At 39.1% G+C, this 23,831-nt stretch overlaps 2 protein-coding genes across 3 annotated transcripts in view; one reads left to right on the forward strand and one right to left on the reverse strand.

Annotated features, from left to right (window-relative positions):
* Window positions 1–5,239: 5,239 nt before the first annotated feature.
* Window positions 5,240–23,831, reverse strand: part of LOC116257367 (ubiquitin carboxyl-terminal hydrolase 26) — a 73,427-nt gene continuing 54,835 nt past the window's right edge. For both annotated transcript variants that reach the window (XM_050078694.1, XM_050078693.1), the window contains exon 16: window positions 5,240–5,257. The gene's annotated coding sequence lies outside the window, so the exon portion shown is untranslated. The remainder of the gene's footprint in view (window positions 5,258–23,831) is intronic.
* On the forward strand, window positions 8,829–12,225 carry LOC116257112 (uncharacterized). Its single transcript, XM_031633726.2, has 4 exons — window positions 8,829–9,051; window positions 11,648–11,704; window positions 11,797–11,832; window positions 11,983–12,225. The coding sequence occupies exons 2-4, from the start codon at window positions 11,681–11,683 to the stop codon at window positions 12,223–12,225; spliced, it is 303 nt and encodes a 100-aa protein (XP_031489586.1). The 5' UTR covers window positions 8,829–9,051; window positions 11,648–11,680.

Genomic DNA, 23,831 nt, shown 5'->3' on the forward strand with positions numbered 1-23,831 from the left:
CTGGTGGTACTTCGTCAAATTTGTGACATAAGAGGTTAGGTCACATGAATCAAAGTGGAATTGATTTGCTCACCAAGAAGAATTTGTTACCAAAGGCAAATGGTGCACAGTTATTTCTTTGTGATCATTGCTTGGTTGGTAAGTTGCACAAAATTTCTTTTCAGAAAAAATGGTCTTGAAAAACTAAAGATGTATTAGATTTAGTTTATTCAAAAATGTGTGCGGACCCATAAATGTAACATCTAAAGGTGGAGCATCATATTTTGTTACATTTATTGATGATGCATTTAGGAAGGTGTGGGCCTTTACAATGAAAAGCAAAAGTGAAGTAAGTAGTATCTTTATGACATTTCATGTAGTGGTTGAGCGTACGACTGGTAAGAAGATGAAGAAACTGCGTACAAGTAATAGTGGTGAGTACGTAGCTTCTTCTTTACGAGATTATTGTCTAAAACATGGTATTAAACATAAAAAGACAGTTTCATATACTCAACAACATAATGGAATTGCAGAAATGATGAATAGAACTATAATTGAGAGAGTCAGAAGTTTGTTATCTAGCTCTACGTTACCTAAGTATGTTTGGGCAGAGGCAATGCATACTATAGTTTATTTGATAAATAGATCTCATTTAATGCCTTTAGATGGAGATATTCCACAGAGAGTTTGCTCAGATGAAGAGGTTAAGTATGACCACCTTAGAGTTTTTGGTTGCAAAGCATTCATGCATGTACCTAAAGAACATAGAACCAAACTAGATGATAAAACTATTCCTCTAATATTTCTTGGTTATGTGTTCATGAGCCAATCTGTGCAGGACCTGAAGAATTTTTATCTGAGCATGGTGAAACTGATGAAAATGTAGAGAAAGAAGAAATAGAGACAGATGAGCAGTATAAAGATGAAAGCCCTATGGAGACTCAAATTGATCATGAGCATGAGTTGGACGGAGAGCTTCCTTCTCATTCAAAACAAATTGAGGAGCAATTGGGAAGAGGTAAAAGAACACGTATGCCATCTACTAGATATTCTACTGATGAATATATTATGTTTATAGATAGTAGAGAGCTAGAATTCTATGCAGAGGTGTTAGATGATGCGCATAAAGATGAATGAATTAAAGCTATGGAAGAAGAGATGAATTCTTTGTATAAGAATCACACTTTTGATTTGGTAGAGCTACCAAAAGGTAAGAAACTGTAGCAGAATAAGTGGGTATACAAACTTAAAAATGAAGATCAAGACAAGTTAAGATACAAAGCTTGATTAGTAGTGAAATGTTTCAAGCAAGAAAGAGGTATTCACTTTCATGAAATTTTTTCTTCTATTGTTAAAATGTCATCTATTAGGGTAATACTTGGTTTGGTGGCATATCTAGACTTGGAGTTGGAGCAGTTAGATATAAAAATTACTTTTTTTCATGGAGATCTAAAGGAAGGAATCTATATGACACAGCCAGCAGGTTTTGTGGTTGACAGGAAGACACATGGTATGTAAGTTAAAGAAGAGCTTGTATAAACTTAAACAAGCACCTAGACAGTGGTACAAGAAATTTGATGCTTTTATGATAAATCAAAAGTATTAAAGGTCGCTTGTAGATCATTGTGTTTATATCAGAGAGTTCTCATCAGGTATCTTCAGTATTTTGTTGTTATATGTAGATGACCTGCTTATTGTTAGATGAGATTGTCAATTGATTAATCAATTGAAGAAGGACACCAGCAAATTCTTTGATATGAAAGACTTGGGGCTAGCACAACAGTTGTTAGGCATGAGGATTGTTCGTGATAGAAAGACCAAGAAGTTGTGATTATCACAAGAGAAATACATTGAGAAGGTGCTTAGTAAGTTCAATATAAAAGATGTCAAAACAGTAAGTACACCTTTAACAGTACATTTTAAATTGAGAAATGAGCAATGTCAATCCTCAATAGGTTAGAAAGAAAGAATGGAGAAGGTACCATATGCCTCCGCAGTAGGAGTCTCATGTATGCTATGGTTTGCACATGCCCAGACTTGGCTTATGCAGTTGGTGAAGTTAGCAGGTTCTTGTCAAATCCAGACCAGAAGCATTGGGCAGCAGTGAAGTAGATCATAAGGTATCTTAAAAATACTTCCAATTATTGTTTATGTTTTTGTGAATCTAACCAAGAGATGCAAGGTTTTGTTGATGCAGACATGGCAGGTTACTTGAACTCTATGAAGTCTCTTTCTGGTTATGTCTTTACTTTTGTAGTGGGTTGTATCATAGCAGAATAGGTTGCAGAAGTGTGTTACTCTTTCCACAACAGAGGCGGAATATATTGCAGCAACTGAAGCTTGTAAAGAGTTGTTGTGGATGAAGAGTCTTCTTCATGATATAGGTCTTAGTCAGAAGACGTATGTGTTGCATTGTGATAGCCAAAGTGTTATACATTTGGCAAAGAATTTAGCGTTTCACTCAAGAACCAAGCACATTGATGTCAGATATCATTGGATTTATGATGCACTTGAGCAAAAACTAATTCAGTTAGAGAAGATATATACAGAGAAGAATCCTACAGATATGATGATGAAGTCTCTACCTAAAGAGAAGCATGACAAATATAGAGACCTAGCTGGGATGACTGCCTTTAAGGCAATGTAATAATTTTTGTTCATTTTGTAAGTATGATCCCTCTCTTGAGGCTGGAGGGAGAGTTTGTTGGGTCGAATCCAGACTCAAGTGAGGACCCGACCCGACCCATCACTTAAATGACGGGCAGAGGAAAAGGGGAGGGCACCCGATGGTGCCCCCAATCACCCTCACGTCCCTCTCTCTCGTGAGTTTTTTTTTTTGGAAAAGAAAAGAGGGCTTCCCTCTTGTGGCTGCTCACAGCAAGAGAAGAAGGAGAAGAGGAAGGTAAGGAAGAGAAGAAGGAGAAATCGCAGCAAGGTTGCGTGGGTTGATCGGCACGCCAAGAAGAGAGAGGAAAGACAAAGAAGAAAGAGGAAATGAAGGGAGTCTTCATTGGGTGATCTCTTTCTTGTTTCTTTGGGGCTCTTTCTTTCATTTGTATAAGAGAGTGTTATTATTTTCCTGAGTTCACTATTTTTATTAAAACAGTAGGGATATTGCTAGTGGTGTATTTGGCTCCCTTTCTTGATATATAAAAAGTTCCTCTTGCCTGTGGTTTTTTACCTCATTATTGGAGATTTTTCCACGTAAATTGGTGTCTCTTGTTTTCTGCATTATTTAGCATATATTTTGATATTTATTGCTGCAACATTGGTGTTAGAAACTTGATCTTATGCTCGCAGCCCTGTGATTTCGATTTTCAGCAGTTTTGTGCTTGTCCGACTATGAAACTAGTTGGTTTAAGCTGTTTTATTGTTGTTGAAAGCTGCCATTAGCTGCGTAATTATTGGACACATATATTGTTGAAGTTTGGGATAGTTTGTGTTAGCTTTGAGAGTTGTTTTTAGCTGGTTATTGTCTTTTTAAACATTCTTTTTGGGGAATACATCTATAACAGGCATTGTCATTCCCTAATGGCAGCATAAGTATAAAATCAAGTTATGTATGAAAAATTGTGCATGAAAAATTGGTTGAGTCACTTTGCCAAGCTTCTGTGCAACTGAAAAGGGACTGTAGAGTTGAGGAGTCCTTTGGAGTACTTTGTGGAAGGAGTTCAAGTGGAACTGACCGACAAAAATCGGTCATTTTTCAAGGGTGTATGGTTGCAATCCAGGTATGTTACTTTGAACCAGACCACCATTTTTTATAGGACTGTTTAGTGCATTGTTCTAGGGTTTCTCAATATTAGTAATTAGTGATGCATCCTTCCAGATCTGGGCCTTTGAACACATTCTATCACTACAGCCTCAATCATCACTTACAAGCTTCCCTCGCATCCTGAGATATAGTAGGGTAGCCCATTCTTATAAAAATAAAGATGGTGGTGCTCTCACATTGAAGACCTTGGAATTGGATGATGTAAGTAAATTATGAGGATCAGACATACATGAAACTTGTAAAACACTTACATTGTCTAGATGTGCATTAAGACATTATGTGATCACCAGAGAAATCTTTTGTCAATTTTATTCTACTTGCTATTTGGTAAGTTATAAAGGTTCTGCATCCAACCCCCATTGAGTTGAACAAGCCTGTAATTAGGGAGGTCCTTGACATGAAAAATGGATCTAGTTCAGTATCTTGTCTGGTAACGTCTTCTTACTAGTCTGTTTCTATGCCTATATCGATTGCTTGAAAATAATTTTTTTTCTGGGTGATTTTGTCTCTCTTCAATGTTTATTTGAATTATTTTAAAGAAACATCGTTGAGGAAAATCGATGCTCTGTCCTTGTTTGGTTTAATCTTTGCACTTACAGCTAAGTTGTGCTTTTATATGCTTAGGGTAGCTTAAGCTGTTTGATTTTATATATTACTGCATGTCGTGTTACAAAGAAGGGGAAGGGTATTTTGGCTCTAGCTTTTTTATATATAAGCAGCGCCTAGGTGCGTCTAAGTGGGCCTAGGCAAAAAGGCCAACAATTTTTATTTCAATTTTTTTCTTTAGTTATATTAATATGTCAAAATTTTTAATGTCTTCACTTCCATGGCTGCCTCTTCTTCTTCCTAGGTGTTCCATCCCTATTCCTTCTTATTGCTTTCGTCCCCGTTCTCTCTCTCGACCTCTCTCCCAATCTATGTTCATGATAGGTTTCACTCATTGTCACAAAAAACGGGGACGGGTATTAAACGGCGAGGAAAAAAAACAGGTATAATACGGCAAAGTTTTATATATCGAGAATAAAACGAGAAAAGTTCAGCAAATTTTTAAAAAAAAATTAAACATTTAATACATCTTAAAAATTATAAAAATAGTAATTAATAAAAAAGGGAAAAAAATGGGAAAATAACGGCAAAAAACGGGAAAATAACGTATAATACGGGTATTAAATGGGTATTATACGCGTTTTTTGTTTTTTGACGTTTTTTTAAAAAAAAACGGGAATAGTACAGGTATTATACGGCAAAACTGTTTTTGGTATTAAATACGCGTTTTTTTTTAAAAAACGGCGTTTTTTGTGACAATGGTCTGAACGTCTAAACAACTTAGAACCATAACCGAGGAGTACAATTACACTTACACGAGAGTATTTAAACCAGGGGAGAGTGTTACCTACAAAAAATACATCATAACAGCCTTTGGCCTTCCCCCTTCCCTGTTGTGAAAAAACATCAATTTAACAGGGAGGCAGGAGGTATCTGTTCCTTTACATGAACGGAGTCCTACCCAGTAAGGAAGCGACCAAGATGAGTAACATGAACCTATCACCATATGCTTATCTTCTATTTTTCACAGAGAAAAGATGGCAGAGGATAAACATTTGGCAAGATAAAATTGTTATATAAAGTGATGTGTAAGCAACCTAGTCAGTCTGCATTAAAAGGGGGATTTGAAATGAAAAAAGAACTTATCTATGAAGATCAGCTCATAGAATTTATTGAAGGTGATGTCTTCATGTATCACAGTTCCAACCATTATTTGCAAGTAATCTTTGAAGAAAATGGCAGAGATTAGCATGTGCACATTAGCAGCAACAAAACAAAAGGAAGGAACTTATCACCTAGTTTTGCTCATCATCCAAAAGTCTTAAAGGGATATCTTGTGCCAATAACTAAAACAGTTTCATGTACAGAGAGAGGTTGTAGAATACTTCAATAAAAAGGAGACTTGTTAATATAAACAGTTGCTACATAAAGCCACCATAACCGAGCCATTTGATGCCAAAAGAGTTCCTTTAAACCCTTCCTCTGCCTGCTCAAATTCCATCTTGCTTCCCGAAAGTTCATCTGCATTCAAATTACCAACATAAAGGTCGAACAAGCAGCAAGATATGCTATAAAAGTGGCAGCGGGAAAGTAAACAACCTGCAATATCACTGCAATGCAAAGCAACGTAAAACAGTCCATTAATGGAATTTTGTGAATTAATTATGCTAGCACAGGAATAAAGAACTAGTTCCGGTTTTCAGTCCTATTAAGATTGTCAAAGAACATCCAGCTAGAAGAAGTATTAATACTAGTACCTCCCTGTCTGTGTGTGCAAAACACTTTATTGTATTAATACTATGAAAAAAGAGCCTTCCTCATGCCTTCAATTAAGAAAAGGCCATAAATAAATTAAAGTATCTTATAATGCAAAAGCAACTTGACAGAAGTTAAAACACCTTAACACGAAGGAAAATTTATGTTGCCTTCTCTCCATTTGATTTAGGCCATTAGGTTGCCTACAAAAGCCAAATATCTCACCATTCCGGCTAAATTATCTCCGAAATTCAAATAATTGTTTGCCATTTATTTGAAATTTAACAGGAAAAAAAAGATATTTAAAATGCAAAGAGTGAACTAATATCTTGGTTGTGTCGCACAAATACTTCATTTGGGCACTGCAACCCCATCATGGTCATGTCACATAGGGGTCAAATGCAAGTGAGTGTGTGTATATATATATATATATAATTTTTTAGAAACAATAAAATTAACAACTAAGAAGCTATGATTTTATCCATGATTAAAATATTCAGTGACAACAAAAAGGCAGAGTGGCAGTAAACCTTCAAGAAATACTGGGTAAAGAATAGTGATGCTGGCACCTAAGAAGTCTTAATCGAAATGGAGAAAATAAAGAGGAAGAAAAAGAAAAACAAGGGTCAAAGTGGAGCTTTTAAGCAAACACCAGCTCAATATTTTAGAAGATATAACAGACAAGGAAAATAAATTTTGGGTTAAGAGTTTGAGTATTTCTTGTTTGGACTGTTTAGGTGTCATCCTATGTGTTTAGGCTGCCGCTAAGTGCTTAGACATATATGCCTTTAACTGAAAAGTTATGTCACATAGGTGTGGTGTGTGGGTTTATATACTATGCCGATTCTGCAATGTTTGAAAAACTTTAGGTGCCGGTGCAGCAAGGTATATATATATATATATAGTTATTTATTTATTTTTAATAGTTTTATCTATCTATATTTACTTTTTAACCATTTTATATTAGAGCTAGTTTAGTTACGTGCACATCTAACACCCCACACCAGAGACATGTGTTATGTCGGAGCTGCACCAGCACCCACCCATGTTGTGTGGATACGGGTGCAGCAGCTGTTTAGGCACACCTGTGTCACGTAACTGAAAAGACCCCGAACACAACAAACGGTTCATAAACATCACCAAGCTAGTGTTGCACATTTAACACACTTTAGGAACATTCATATATTACCTTTTGTGATCTTGATTGTTTATTTTCTACCAGTTAGTAATTTTCTTCCAAGGTATTGTTGTCAACTACATTATTATTGTTGTTTTCTATATAAAATTTTCAATTGCAATGATTTTACAACTCTCGTCCAAGAGTTAGAACTTGAGATTGCAATAAATAAATAAATAAATAACATATATATTATAGAATCTTTTTACACAATCTGATAGAATATATAGGTTCTGCATTAGTTTTCGTTAAAAATCATGTTTAATACATATTTTTAAGAAATAAAATCAGGATATCTAGTTTCAATGCATTGTGAGGCACTGATTTATACGCAATTAATTTTCCTTTCTTCACCAAAACTTAGTATGTATTAAATAAAATAAGCAAATCTAATCTATCAATTTATTTTGATTCATTCATATGATCAAGTAGTGGCTTCATGGTGGGGAATACTGGTAATATATATATATATATATATATATATATATATATATATATATATATATATATATGCCAAAAAATCATGCGATATTTTTTATACCACAATACTAACGACGAAATGATAAAAACGAAAAAAAAACCTGAAAAAACTGCCCTTTTGAAAAAAACGTGAAGAGATATTTTATTTTGTTTTTACCGCATTTTTTACCTGTCCTTTTCCTTTTTTTTCTCTCTCTTTTTTAAGGTTAATGAAATCAGGAATTATCCTTTCAACCGAATTATTCATTTCATTATTAGCATCACTAAGCCATTCTTTATTGCATTCTTATTAATTTCTCATTTGTTTGGTTTTTACCGAAATTATTGTTTTTTTTTTTTGTGCCCCAAAAGTTTAATGAGATTTTCCCGAAATTTCCCAAGCAAAACGACATTGCCGAGAAATACAAGATCATTCATGATGGTCGTCTAATCTATTATGATGGACGGTTATATTAATATGTCAAAATTTTTTTTATTAACTATTACTAATATTTGAAATGTGGAGAGTAGTAATATAACAAGCATAATCAACTTAAACAATCAAAATTAATTGTTTAAGTAGGCTTTAAGAAGGACTATAAATCCTCGAGAATGCTTTAATCAACTTAAATTAATCTCCGTAAGAAGGAATATAAATCCTCAAGAACGGTTTAATCCATCTGAACACAAACAATTCATAGTATGATAAAAAAGAGTAACAGTACATAATAGTATACATACATGTACATAACAGTAACAATACATATAAGTACATAAACCATACTAAGACATACAAACATGCTAATAGTATATGCATGTAACATTGATGCAATACTAAATAACAGGTATAGCAGGCTGTACATAACAGTATCTATATATATTAGGCATTACAATACATATAACGGGAATACCAAGTTAGGCGCTCCCTAAAAGGAAGGAAGGATGTGGCTGGGCAGAAAAAGGAAGGTGGGGCGACATTCTTGGAGGGGAAGGTGCAGTCAAATGGAAGGTGGCGGTTACCAAAGAGGCCGGACGTGGCTGCGCAGAAGAAGGAAGCTGGGGCGACAAGAAATTCCTGGAGTACTTACTTAGCGCCCCAAAAGGTGACCTCCTCCCTCCCGCCGGGAAGTTAAAAAGAAAGCAAGGTGGCCCCGACTTAGGAGGGGGCAGTGCGTCGGAGATTGTGGCAATATTCTCGAAGGGGATAACGTCCCAGCATCCAGCATCTAGCCACCAGCCCTACACCCGTCGCTCACCCCACCTCGCTCCGGTTCACGCAGCAGCGCTGAGGGGAGAAGCAGCCGGCACCAGCCGAGTAGAGAAACTTGCTGCAAAAGCGGAGCGTCCAACCGGCAATGAGGTACCCTCCTCTTCTCTCTCTCTCTCTCTCTCTCATCCGCCGGTGGGATGGCTACCGGCAGTCACCTATCTTTCCGTTTCTTCCTGCCCTTCGCGCCCCCTTCTGTTGGGCTGTATGTGGAGAATGGAGAACTTTTCAGTTGTGAGCTGCTGCCTCCAGCAGTGGCGAGGCTAGGTTAGGGATGGATATAAATGAATACAAATCCGCAGAGCTCGAGTAGTTGGGTTTTTCAATGGACAGATCTTGATGTTGGTCTGTCCTTTTTCTCTGTCTCCATCCGTACCAAGCTGACTTAACTTGCTTGTGCCTTTCATGATCGTAATTCTCTCTGTCAATGTATATGTTGTTGGCTTGAGGGGTTTCAATGGCAAGCATTTGGAGACAACTTTTTTGGTCTTTTTCACTTTCCTTCATTTTCTCGTTTAATTTGCCAGTTTTCTGTGCCGATGAAAGAAAGATTCGAAGAGTTTTCGTTTATTTTTTTGAATGTTCTATATAGTAGTTCCTCGTTTCTTTATCTTTCATTCTTTCACCTATTTTCCTCTTTAAAATAGTGGATTTAAGAAAAAAGAATAACAGTTTCGTCGAGAAAAAAAAAAAAGAAAGAGAAAACAACTGCAACAGTGAGAAGTTTAGGAAACCAATATGATTAGTTGAACTGACTATTACATTTATTAACTGAACGTACGAGGAATCTTAGTGACACATTTGAACTGTAGGAGACGGAATTCTAAGTTGATTGAAGAGCACACTTTAAGGGTTGGAAAATGCATAGTAACTGAAGGCAACTCTTCTTCGTCGTGTCACTTTGCTGAAATGTTGGTGAAATTAAACTGATTATGCTACAAAATACTTCTATTCTTTTATCTTTTGAACTTTAAACCCATGCTTATTCTGGTGTGTGAGCATGGCTAAGTGAAACGTGAGTAGGTTGTTGTGTTCACAATTTTTAGAACCTTGCTCACAATTTTCTTTTGTAAATGCTCGTAGTTGCATTAAAAATCATCTGTATTAGGATTATACCAGAACGGAAGAAAATGTCACACCCCTCTCTTAGCGTGTGCGGTGATTATCTATTTATATTGAAGTGTGTGACTACACGTTACAAGTTACCGTTGCATACTAGAGACATTATAGCAGTGAAGGTACACTTGCCATATAAAAAATAAAAGCAATAAATCAAATATTTTTAGGTAACTGCAGAGGAAGGATCCCTGTGATTGCGCATGGTGCAGGCTGATGCTTAGGGAGCCAGGAAAACGGGGGAAGGGAGAGTGATGCTTAGGGAGGAGAATGTAATGCTTCGAGAGGCAGCCATGAAAACACGGGAAGTGAGCGTGATGGTTATGGAGGAAAACATGAAGCTTCGGAAGGAGAACATGGAGGCTGCTGCTCTGCGGGACGAAAACGTAAGGCTTCGGGACGCAAACGCCGATCTCAGCCGGAGGGTCAGCATGTTCAGTCAAGGCGAACGAGTTTTTATTTTCATTGAAGGCTTACAGTGAAACCATGTGTGCAAGTATATCCAAAAGGAATACTATAAAAACAGCGACCACAAAGCTGGTTAATCATGTTGCAATTCTTCCAAAAACTTCACAACAAAAAGATACAATCCTGTAGTCAGAACCATTTGTATAGTCGGATTTATGAAAGCAACTTGAGTGAGAAAGAAAGAAAGAAAGGGAAAGAGATAAAAGGATTTAGGCTCATGGTCCTAACTGGGGGCCCGAAAGCTCGCTCAATGCCCACCTTTAAGTAATCTCCGCTAAGCTTGGGCAATCGGTTGGGTCGTCGGTGGGTACTTGGTATTTGGTTAGAGGCTGAAAAAAAAAGGCATGGGGCTACCAAATCAATTATAGGGTTGGCTTCAGTAGTGAGGCAGGCTGATAATTTTTTTAAGTGTTTGATTGGGCCCCGATCCGAACTCAAATTTTGAGTGTCGGGCTGACCTGAGTCCGACTTTTAATCGGATTGAAGGCTTAATTCCACAATCCATTTACTTGATTGACCGGTGCCAAACCTTTATATACTATTCTTGAAATTCAATTTATGTATTACATTTTCTCATGTTTTATTTTATTTTTTAATCTCTAAACATGTAAAAAATGTCCACATGCTTCAATTTGTTTGAAACAAATTTCAGATGTACCTTTTGATATTTTAAATATTTTACGATAAATGATACACTAGTTTAAAATAAGCAATAAAGGGAGCATAAAAAATAAAAACATATGTTTAAATTGAATTTTGCCAGCTGATAAATTTATGATATATTAATTTTAATTTCCTACCCATAGCGAGCGTCTCTTCCGCATGAGAGGACCTTTCCGCCTTCTTCCCAAATATTCCGAACTGTCCATCTTCAGAAACCCTAACAAAGTCTCGCTGTATCACAGTGCCGTGCACTTCTTTTCTCTGGTTCGGGAACTCTTTTTGCCCCTTTTTCATATTTGCCTCTTCTTCTTCCTACGTGTTTCCATCCCTATTCCTTCTCCATGCTTTCGTCCCCGTTCTCCCTCTCTCTCTCTCTCGACCTCTCTCCCTATCTGTGTTCATGATAGGTTTCACTTCGCGTCCAATTTTTGTTTGTTTGCAGACTGATTTTTTGCTGCGCTGACCATCAAGCAAGATGGGCTCTCGTTTCTGGACACAGGTGAGTTTCTTTTCTCAAAGCCTTCTGGTTTACCAGGTCTTGACGTTTCAGTTTCATAGATGATTACAATTTTTGTAATGATTTCTAAGCAGGAGCTGCGGCCGGAGCATCAAAGGAACAAGCCCGAGGTATGGATTAAGAAAACATTCTTGTTACTACTTACTAGGCCAACTGAATCAAACCAATGTAGCAGAAAAATCAGTGATCTCAACCTTCTTTTCAAAATGAAATTAGTGATATCTTCAAGGAATTGATTCATGTCTTTTGCATTTGGGCAGGTCAGCAGACCTAGGGTGAGCGATCAAGGATTAAGCACACCTCGGGAAGTGGCGCCAAGCGAAGAGGAAAAGAAGATAATGCCTCACACGGAGGAATTTGAGGCGATGGTGGACGCTGTTATCAATCACAATGCTGATGTGGCCAGCAACAAGCGGAGACTACCCATCTTTGTGGCTCTAACTGATCCCACTCAAAGGGAGTTTTGGCTTAAAGGAGCATCCGAGCCTTCTCGGGAGCATTAGCTTGATCAACATTGCCTTACCATTCTTTCTAAGTATATGTGTTCGCTTGCATGATACAAAGAATTTTCCATTGTGAGAAGTTGTGATGCGTTTGGAGGATGACTACTTAAGACATACGTTAAAACTTTTACCTGGCAAAATCTTATCGATTCTCTTATTCGGTGGCACCTCTCATAATATATATATATATATATATATATATATATATATATATATAATTTTTAGGAAGGATTTCTTGCATATTTAATTTAGAAGTTGCTCTAGCCAAACAATGTGTTTTTAATCCAACAAACACAGGGTACTACTTATCAATAACACAGAACACAGAAAATGCCAGAGTTTGGAGTCATTGGATACAATCCAAGAAACAATGTGTTTCTAATATCACAAGTGATTCTTTCAAAGCAACATCAGAAAAATGTGTTTCGCTTTTTCTATTCCATAGAAGCCGGGAGAGGTCTTTACATCCCAGCACTCCACTTTGTGCTTCACTGGGATTTCGCTAAACTTTTAAATAATGTATCGTCTATTATGTATAGAGAACTACTACCAGTCCTAAGAAACCAAGAAATGAAAGTGTAGATTATGTAATGCAAGCTGCACGTATAGCCATTGAGTTGGTAACTGTTTTTTAACATAAAAGTTGCTGTCCAGACAGAAAACTAGAATTTTTCTTTGCGGTTTGTCCACATTTTAGTACCAGGTAACACAACAGAGCTGTACACTTCCATTACAAAATCAAGTGGAGAGGTGGGCAGCGCCGACTGTGCTACTTTATAAAGTAAAATCTTAAGAAAATTCAGGACAATCTCGTGAAATAATAAATTATTAATAATTAAATAAATTTCACTAATTGATATGTTGATTAAAAACAAAGACGTAAAGAAAGGGAAGTAAAGAACCTATTACAAAATTAGTTTAGATAGGAAGGAAGAAAAAGGAAAGCAATTCAAAGAATTTGCACGAATGGCCATGACGCCATTGTTTTGACGCAAAAAAAAAGAAGAAAAAATCCATTTATTCGGCTATAAAGGTAGTTGGCTGATTTTTTGCATCCACTATATATATATAGCAGATGCCAACAAGATGGTTTGAGCAATAGAGGTTGTTTGAATAACACGGCTTCAAAAATCAAATTTTATAACAAGCAATATTGCAAAAATACTAGCTAATGCATCGATAAACATGTGAATTAAAATATTGTCGGGAAGAATTTTTCAATAATCGAAGAAAAGCGAAAAGATCACTATAGAAGAGTTACAAATGTTCGACAGTCCTGCAAGTTTAAAATCATTTTTTATTGGGCTTTAGTAGCAAAAGTGAAAGAAGACTGTTCTTAAACCAAGGAATCTAGGGCTCGTGTCCCTGCTGGGGCTCCCTCAACTTGGTTGTGGGGGATTGTAAATTGTAATTATGCAGGAATATTAATGTTTTAGGGAGACGCCTTTTCATACATGCAACACTATGAAAAAGACTTCAGTAATATTTTCTTCATTTTGAATTAAATTCTTAATTGTTCCTGTATTTTATCTGTCTTGAATACACCCTTAAGTGACAAAGGTAGAAATTTGATCTAACAGAGTTTGCTGTTAAGTAAAAGAAAAGGGTTTTAGCCTTTAAGTGACCGATAATTAAAGTAAAAAAATTTTAATATTATATATCAAATACAGATGTAGTCATAGGACCGAACTTCACATAATCTAATAGTCTTGAAATTTTATTATATATGTTTTTAGTATTTTCTTACTTTTTAACTTTTTTATGCTAAAAATATATGACGTTCAATTTTTTCAAAAAATTATACAAAAAAGTATTTTCTTTATCACGAGTATAACAAATACAAAGAATGAAGAAATAAAACAAAAAAAAATGTATATCAATAATTCTACCATCTTGCCATAAAATTCCTGCTCCTAACAATTCTTCATTACGAAATTGGCTATGCGACCCAATTGGCCAACCATCACAGGGCTTTAGATTTCTGGAAGGTGGATGAAACAGAGTGTGGATCCAGATTGCAAATCTGGATATGAAATCGATCTGAAATAAATCAAAAAACCCCTTTTCCGTAAATAAAGTGAAATATTGAAAATAACTTCTATTTGATCTTGAGGTGCCAACGTAAACATGTATATAATCCCATTTGCTCCTTCATCCTGCAAGTGCCTCCATGAATATGATACCACCAGTAAGTCATGACAGGATGTCGTGGTCAATTCAAACATGAGAGACACATTGTTTCAAGAACAATTTTGATGCAGGAAACAATTTCGCCCATCAAAAATATCCTTGCAGGAAAAAATTTTGCCCATCAAAAATATCCTTACAGGAAAAAATTTTGAATTGGCAACAAATAAAAATCGAAAAATCAATTTGGCGAGGGAAAAAATCTTATAAATAAATTAAATTTATCCAACTTTATTACGGCGGCGGATGCCAGAAAGCACAGGCATGGTTAATTTAGGAAGAGGGTAGACGTCGTTGTTGTCGGCGATACTTTCGATCGAAAAGAAGCAAAACTGAAGCTGAAACAAAGCGAGGACCCACTAGTATAAAGCCCCGAAAAAGATAACACTGGACCAGAAGAGGTATGGGCAAATTTGTCTTTTCCAGTAAAAGGCCACAGCACGCTAACACATCTAATTCGGGCACAGTGACTTAGACCATAGAAAAGGTCATTTCTGCCCCTGTATGAAATTGTTTTGACGTAGAAGAGGCGGAGCTTCGTTTTCCAAAAATGAAGACAATGAACCATCCTGTTTCCGTACAAAAGCAAACATAAATTTTCTATTTTTTATATATAAATTAAACTAAAAATTTATAAAGAATTTATTGAATTTTTTAAAATATGAAGAGGGCCCATGACCCCTGCTAGCTCCACCCTCCCAAGAACTTCCAATAGAATAGCTATTCGTTTACCTGCATCGACAAAATCAATGAAATTATGGCTTTGATTTTTTTATTTAAACTGATTTGGATCAGCAAATGAATCTTCATGAACTCATAGACAGGGCGAAGCTTGTTCGGAATAATTTCTTCCAAATATGTTGCTGTCTACTTTCTGGTCATGCATGATCATCCTGGAAATTCATTTGAATCTGATTATTCTCCTTTTTGGCCCTTTAATGTCAGCTATGGAATTAATTGTTCTTTAATATAAAAATATATATAAACTCATCCTGCTTAAATTTGATTGATTTCAGATCTTAGAAGGTACAACGCTATGTATTAATAATAAATATCTATGAAGTTTGTGCGCACTACTAAGAGGTGTACAGTTTAATGATCTATGAAATTACTAACTAATATTTATGACCAGTCTGTTTCCGAAATTTCAAGACTGTTTCTCATGAAGTCACAAGGGCCCATAAAACTCAAAATCTTATTTTGCATTATATAACAATAACTGTTCTGCGGCGTCCGACTCGGATGATAATTCTTCTTATTAGCGATGTACTCTTGCCCTGTACATCTGGACGTAATTTTTTTCATTAAAATAATACACCATTTGAACTTATTTTTATTCACGGCAGATGTGGTAAGCCAAATTAATATTAGGGATGTACAATGAGTGGACTCGAACTCACTTGTGTAAGTTCAACTCGAGTTTGAGGCTGAGTTAAAACTCGACGTATATACGAGTTACACGAGCTCGACTTATTTAAACTGGAATCAACTTGTTGCTTCCCTTGGTTGTTAATCTTCAGGGGCATGTCAATAATTTTATTTTTTTGTGAATTTTAACATCCCTTTAGTGGTTGTTGCTTTCATTTAAAGAACAAAAAAATATATGATTAAACAATTTGGGCTCTCTCTCTCTCTCTCTCTCTATCTATCTATCTCTATCTATCTTATATATATACTAGTTGAAACTTTGTCATTTTAAATTACTTAAAAGTATGCTGGTACCTCCCTAGCCTTTCAGGCATTCATCAGTACCTAACGTTGTCTTTGAAGAGTTTAGTTTAGCCAAATCCAGAGAATAATGCGTCAAATGATTATTTAAACTAATTATTTCATAGAAATTGACTCCCGCTCTCACAAGCAAACATTCACAGAAAACAAACGAAACATGCCGCCAAAATTATGTGCATCCCAAGTATGTCTCTTAGTGTTTGAGTTTCTTTTACTTTCATAAATGTAAAAAAATATAATATATGAAAATTATATATGACGCCTAAATATTATATTTTGTGAGCCGAGAAAGTTAAGATTCTTATTTAATTTCAAAAACCTTATAGAATACCGCTTACGTACGTATCTGATTTTCATGTTCTTTTACATCAGCTTTGATATTGTGAATCCATTTATTTTTTACTGTTACATTTGTGGCTTTTAGTTAATGTTCCAGAACTAGAAGGCACAAGAGAGATGTGTTTCTTTTTTATTAGGTTTTCTTTTCTTTTTTCTAGCATCCATGCAATAAGTGAATGATCTAAGCACCTAATGACACTCATAGGCTCGTACTTCCCGTGACAAAAGTGTTTAGTTTTTCTAATTCAGCCAAAATCGGTATTTTCTTTTTCTGATGTTACTTTACGTCTTTAACAATGCCAGGGTATATGAATTCTTCTAAGTTTATAATATGATTAAACAACATATCTTAGATTCGATGGAGCTTTCAGAGTTTTGACTTCCGATGTTCGATCAAGTGAAAACAAGCATTCCTAAATACAAACATATGAATGGACAAGTGTTTGTGTGAGCATGAATGTAACGTGATTGATAGGCCAAACAATTAATTCATGCATATGAGACGGATTCACATGCCTTAGAACATATACTTTGGCATGAATATATCTTAACGTCAATAAATATATATAGAGTTTGAATAAGTTTTAACAAAGAATGATATTTGATTTTGACCACAAAGTATTGGTGCTATATAATTTTTGATATTTTTCACTTGCCTAAAAACATATAATTACCATCAAAACTATGTTTCATTTTATCAAGTTAAATTGGTGTTGTGTTACCATGGATCTCAGATCTACGATGATCTCAGATAACTGAGTATCTAAGATCGTCCACCTAACATCCGATTTATGAGATCCGTGGTGGTCAAGTCCTACTCCTCTCCACCCCCCCTCCCATCTCAACTTCGATCTCAGATCCATGCTTTTTACATTAAAGTGTGCACTTGAAATCCACATTAGAAGTAGATGCTGAAATATAGCAGTGCTACGAATTGCAGGTATCATGGATTTGAGATTCTTTCAAATCTGACAACCATGAGGAATCAAATGCAAAATGATCATGCCACGGAATCGTCGTAGGCATAAGAAATGCACGAAACACCCCCCTAGTAAATGAAAAAAAGTGCTGACTGGGCCTGATTAAGGCCGACCCAATTAAGCCACATATCTGTTAAATAGTGGATCCAAAATTGAACATCATTCCATTCCCTACTCTTTGTTTCCACTCGTCAAATTGATCCTTCCATTCTTGCAACCATCGGACCCGATTCGAGTCTATTCATTTTAGAAGTCACTACGAGAATCGTGCTTCGGTCATTCAAAGACCTTTTCCGTCAAATCTGGGTTGGAAAACTTGTGAAGTAAAAGTTGAACGCAGGGATTTGGGCAGTCTTGGCACGGAGTCCTCGACATCTTGATCTTTGGCATTTCATGGTGATGAATGTTCATTCGCTCGACTTCCGTGTGGTCATCCTGGCTTTGATGGGGAACGAGCAGCCAATTTAGCACGTCAGACGTTCCGAGGACCCCACCCTCATTCAAGCTAGACATCTTGCTTTTTGGCATTTCGTGCTAATGAAGGTTCACTCGCTCAACTTCTGCGTGGTCATCCTGGCTTTGATGGGGAGTGCGCAGCCAATTTGGCATGTCAGACGTTCTGAGGACCTCACCCTCATTCCAGCTAGACATCTTCATTTTTTGCATTTCGTGCTGACGAAGGTTCACTTGCTCAACGTCTGCGTGGTCATTATGGCTTTGATGGGGAGTGTGCAACCAATTTGGCATGTTGGACACTCCAAGGGCCCCACCCTCATTCTAACGAGACATCTTGATTGTTGGCATTTCATGCTCACGAATGTTCATTAGTTCGACTTCTGCATGGTCATTATAGTTTTGATGGGGAGCACACAGCAAATTTGGCACGGCGGACGCTCAAGGGGCTCCACCCTCATTCCAACCTGCTGCTGCATGTCCCAATTCATATAGACACTGAGATCGTCATTTAAGATTTGTCAGGCGCTCATGCACCAGCCTCTTCTCACAAGTATTTCTCTCCCCACCCTCATTCCAGCGAGAGATCTTGATCTTTAGCATTTCGTACTAACGAAGGTTAACTCGCTCGACTTCTGCATTGTCATTATGGCTTTCATGGGGAGCACGCAGCCAATTTGCACGTCGGATGCTCCGAGGGCCCCACCCTAATTCCAGCGAGACATCCAGATCTTTGGCATTTCGTGCTGACGAAAGTTCACTCGCTCTACTTCTACGGGGTCATTATAGTTTGATGGGGAGCGCACAGCCAATTTGGCATGTTGGACGTTATGAGGGCCCCACCCTCATTCCAACAAGACATCTTGATCTTTGGCATTTCGTGCTGATGAAGGTTCACTCGCTCGACTTCTACGTGATCATTATGACTTTGATGGGGAGCGCATAGCAAATTTGGCACGTCGGACGCTACGAGTGCCCCACCCTCATTCCAACTCGTTGCAACACATCCCGCTTCATATAAACACAGCGATCGTCATTTCAAATTTGTCTATCACTCATGCACCAGCCTCTTCTTACAAGTATCTCTCTCCCCACCCTCATTCCAATGAGAAATCTTGATCTTGGGCATTTCGTGCTGACAAAGGTTCACTTGCTCAACTTCTACGTGGTCATTGTGGCTTTCATGGGAGCGTGCAGCCAATTTGCACGTCGGATGCTCTGAGGGCCCCACCTAATTCCAACGAGACATCTAGATCTTTGGCATTTCGTGCTGACAAAAGTTCCCTCACTCCAATTCTATGTGGTCATTATAGTTTGATGGGGAGCGCACAGCTAATTTGGCACGTCAGACATTCCAAGGGTCCCACTCTCATTCGAGCGAGACATCTTGATCTTTGGCATTTTGTGCTGATGAAGGTTCACTTGCTTGACTTCTACGTGGTCATTATGGCTTTGATGGGGAGCACAGAACAAATTTTGCACGTCGGACGCTCTGAGGGCCCCACCCTCATTCCAGCGAGACATCTTGATTGTTGGCATTTCGTGCTGATGAAGGTTCACTCGCTCGACTTCTGTGTGATCATTATGGCTTTGACAAGGTGCGCACAGGCAATTTGGCATGTCAAACGCTCTTAGGACCCCACCCTCATTCCAGCGAGACCTCTTGATCTTAGTCATTATGTGCTGATGAAGGCTCACCCACTCCACTTCTATGTGGCCATTATAGCTTTCATGGGGAGCGCGCAGCCAATTTGGTACGTTGGACACTCTGAGGGCTCCACCCTAATTCCAATGAGACATCTTGATTTTTGCAATTTCGAGCTGACGAAAGTTCACTCTCTCGATCTCTATGAGGTCATCATGGCCTTGATGGGGGAGCATAAAGCCAACTTGGCACGTCGGATGCTCCGGGGGCCCTACCCTCATTCCAGTGAGACATCTTGATAATTGGCTTTCATGCCAACGAAGCTTTACTCGCTCAACTTCTGCATGGTCATTATGGCTTTGATGGGGAGCACGTAGCCAATTTGCCATGTCACACGCTCTAAGGGCCCCGCCCCCATTCCAGCAAGACATCTTGATCGTTGGCATTTCGCACTGACGAAGGTTCACTTGCTCGACTCATGCATTATCATTATAGCTTTGACAAGGTGCACACAGCCAATTTGGCACATCGAACGCTCCTAGGACCCCACCCTTATTCCAGCGAGACATCTTGATCTTTGTCATTTCGTGCTGACAAAGGCTCACTCACACGACTTTTTCATGGCCATTATGGCTTTGATGGGGGGGCCTGCAGCCAATTTGGCATATCTGATGCTCTTGGGGCTCCACCCTCATTTCAGCGAGACATCATGATTGTTGGCATTTCATGCTGACGAAGGTTAACTCACTCAACTTTTGTGTGGTCATCATGGCTTGTATGGGGAGGTGCAAGCAATTTGGCACGTCGGGTGCTCGAAGGGCCCCACCCTCATTCCAACTTGTTGTAGCACGTCCCGCTTTATATAAACACAGAGATCGCCATTTCATATTTGTCTCGCGTTTAGGCACCTACCTCTTCTTACAAGTATCTCTCTCCCCACCTTCATTCCAGTGAGACATATTGATCTATGGCATTTCATGCTGACGAAGGTTCACTCGCTCAACTTTTGCGTGTTCATTATGGCTTACATGGGGAGCATGCAGCCAATTTGGCACGTCAGACGCATTGAGGGCCCCACCGTCATTCCAGCAAGACATGTTGATCTTTGGCATTTCATGCGGATGAATGTTTACTCGCTCGACTTCTACATGGTCATTATGGCTTTATTGGGGAACGCACAACTAATTTGGCACATCAAACACTCAGAGGGCACCACCCTCATTCCTGCGAGACATCTTGATCATGGATTTTTGTGCTGACGAAGGTTCACTCGCTCGACTTCTACGTAGTCATTATGGTTTTGATGGGGAGCAAATAGCCAATTTGGCATGTCAGATGCTCCATGGGCCCCACTCTCATTCCAGTGAGACATCTTGATCTTTGGCATTTCGTGCTAACGAATGTTCACTCACTCGACTTCTGCGTGATCTTTACAGCTTTGACGAGGAGCACAAAGCCAATTTGGCACGTCGGATACTAAGAGGGTCCCACCCTCATTCCGGTGAGACATCTTGATTTTAGACAATTTGTGCTGGTAAATGTACACTCGCATGACTTATGCGTGGTTATCATGGCTTTGATGGGAAGTGGCCCAGGGGCGGAGGAAGGGGGGCCGCCTAGGCCATGGCCCCACCCCGGCCAATGAAAAAAAAATACATTGAAAAAAATAAAATTTTTAATTGCGCTATGTACTTTTTGGATTTGATTTAACTTTGGCCCTGCCCGGATCGAGAGGTTGAACTGTCGGCCTGCCCCTGAAGAAAATTTTGGCTCTGCCCCTGGGGAGCGCACAACCAAATTGGCACGTCGGATGCTCCGAGGGCCCCATGCTCATTCCAGTGAGACATCTTGATCTTCGGCTTTTCATGCTGACGAAGATTCACTCGTTCGACTTCTGCGGTCATTATGGCTTTGATGGGGATCGCGCAGCCAATTTTGCACGTTGGACGCTCTGAGGGCCCCACCGTCATTCCAGCAAGATATTTTGATCTTTGGCATTTCATGCTGAGAAAGGTTCACTCGCTTAAATTTTACATGGTCATTATGGCTTTGACGGAGAGCACACAGCCAATTTGGAACGTTGGATGCTTCGAGGGTCATTCCAACGAGGCATCTTGATCATTATATTTCATGCTGACAAAGGTCTACTCGCTCGATTTCTGTGTGGTCATTTAGCACATTGGATGCTCTAAGGGCCCCACCCTCATTCTTACGAGACATCATGATCTTTGGCATTTTGTGCTGACGAAGATTCACTCGCTCGACTTCTACGTGGTCATTATGGCTTTGATGGGGAGCGTGCATCCAATTTGGCACGTCGGACACTACGATACCCCACCCTCAATCCAGTGAGACATCTTAATCTTTGGCATCTTGTGCAGATAAAAGCTCACTCGCTGGACTTCTACATGGTCATTATGCCTTTGATGGGAAGCACGCAGCCAATTTGGTACGTCGGACGCTCTGAGGGCCCCGCCCTCATTCCAACGAAACATCTTGATCTTTGGCATTTCGTGGTGACGAAGGTTCACTCACTCGACTTCTGCGTGGTCATTATGGCTTTGATGGGGAGTGCGCTGTAAATTTGACATGTCAGATGTTTCGAGGGCTCCACCCTCATTCCAGAGGGACATCTTGATCTTCGGCATTTCATGCTGACGATGATTCACTCATTCGACTTATGTGTGGTCATTATGGCTTTGATGGGCATCGCGTAGCCAATTTGGCATGTTGGATGCTTCGAAGGCCCCATCATCATTCCAGCGAGACATCTTGATCTTAGACATTTCATGTTGACGAAGGTTCACTCGCTCGGCTTCTACGTGGTAATTATGGTTTTGATCGAGAGCACACAACTAGTTTGGCACATTGGACGCTTCGAGGGTCATTCCAACGAGACATTTTGATCTTTGTGTTTCGTTCTAACGACGGTTTACTCGCTCGATTTCTGCATGGTCATTTGGCACATCGGACGCTCCAAGGGCCCCATCCTCATTGCAGCAAGACATATTGATCTTTGGCATTTCGTGCCGACGAAGATTCAATCGCTCAACTTATGTGTCGTCATTATGGCTTTGATGGGGGAGTGTGTAGCCAATTTGGCACGTCGGACGCTACGAGGGCCCCACCTTCAATGCAGCATGACATCTTGACCTTTGGTATTTGGTGCTGACAAAGGTTCACTCACTCGACTTCTACATGGTTATTATGGCTTTGATGGGGAGCGCACAACCAATTTGGCATGTATAACGCTCTGAGGGACCCACCCTCGTTCCAGCGAGACATCCTGTTTGTATGCATTTCGTGTTGATGAAGGTTCACTCACTCGACTTCTGCATGATCATTATGGCTTTGACGAGGTGCGCAGAGCCAATTTGAAACCTCGAACGCTCCGAGGACCCCACCCTCATTCCAACGAGACATCTTGATCTTTGTCATTTCATGCTGACGAAATCTTACTCACTCGACTTTTGCATGGTCGTTATGGCTTTGATGGGGACCCTGCAGCCAATTTGGCATGTCCGATGCACTTGGGCTCCACCCTCATTCCAGCGAGACATCTTGATCATTGGCATTTCATGCTGATGAAGGTCCGCTTCTTTGACTTCTGCATGGTCATTATGACATTTTATGGGTATGTGAAGCCAATTTGGCAGGTGAGGCGCTCAAAGGGCACCACCCTCATTCCAACTCATTGCAGCATGTCCCGCTTCATATAAACACAGAGATCATCATTTCATTTTTGTCTCTCGCTCAGGTACCTTCCTCTTCTTACAAGTATATTTCTCCCCACCCTCATTCCAGCGAGACATATTGATCTATGGCATTTTGTGTTGATGAAGGTTCACTCGCACTACTTTTACGTGGCCATTATGGCTTCGATGAGGAGCGTACAGCCAATTTGGCACGTCAGACGCTTCGAGGGCCCTACCCTCATTCCAGCAAGACATCTTGATCTTTGGCATTTTGTGATGATGAAGGTTCACTCGCTTGACTTCTACATGGTCATTATGGTTTTATTGGGGAGCGCACAACTAATTTGGCACGTCAGAAGCTCTGAGGCCGCCACCCTCATTCCTGTGAGACATCTTGAACTTTGGCTTTTCGTGCTGACGAAGGTTCACACGCTCGACTTCTACGTGGTCATTATGGCTTTGATGGGGAGCAAGCAGCCAATTTGGCATGTCAGATGCTCCAAGGGACTCACCCTCATTCCGGCAAGACATCTTGATCTTTGGCATTTCGTGCTAACGAATGTTCACTCACTCGACTTC

This window comes from Nymphaea colorata, chromosome 7 (assembly GCF_008831285.2).
Source record: "Nymphaea colorata isolate Beijing-Zhang1983 chromosome 7, ASM883128v2, whole genome shotgun sequence".
Taxonomy (NCBI): Eukaryota; Viridiplantae; Streptophyta; class Magnoliopsida; order Nymphaeales; family Nymphaeaceae; genus Nymphaea; species Nymphaea colorata.

What these genes read in the sequence shown, in the direction of transcription:
- LOC116257112 (XM_031633726.2), top strand. Translation starts at nt 11,681, where the DNA reads ATGGGCTCTCGTTTCTGGACACAG. An exon ending in GCTCTCGTTTCTGGACACAG is followed by an intron (nt 11,705 to 11,796) that starts GTGAGTTTCTTT and finishes ATTTCTAAGCAG; the next exon opens with GAGCTGCGGCCGGAGCATCA. An exon ending in ATCAAAGGAACAAGCCCGAG is followed by an intron (nt 11,833 to 11,982) that starts GTATGGATTAAG and finishes GCATTTGGGCAG; the next exon opens with GTCAGCAGACCTAGGGTGAG.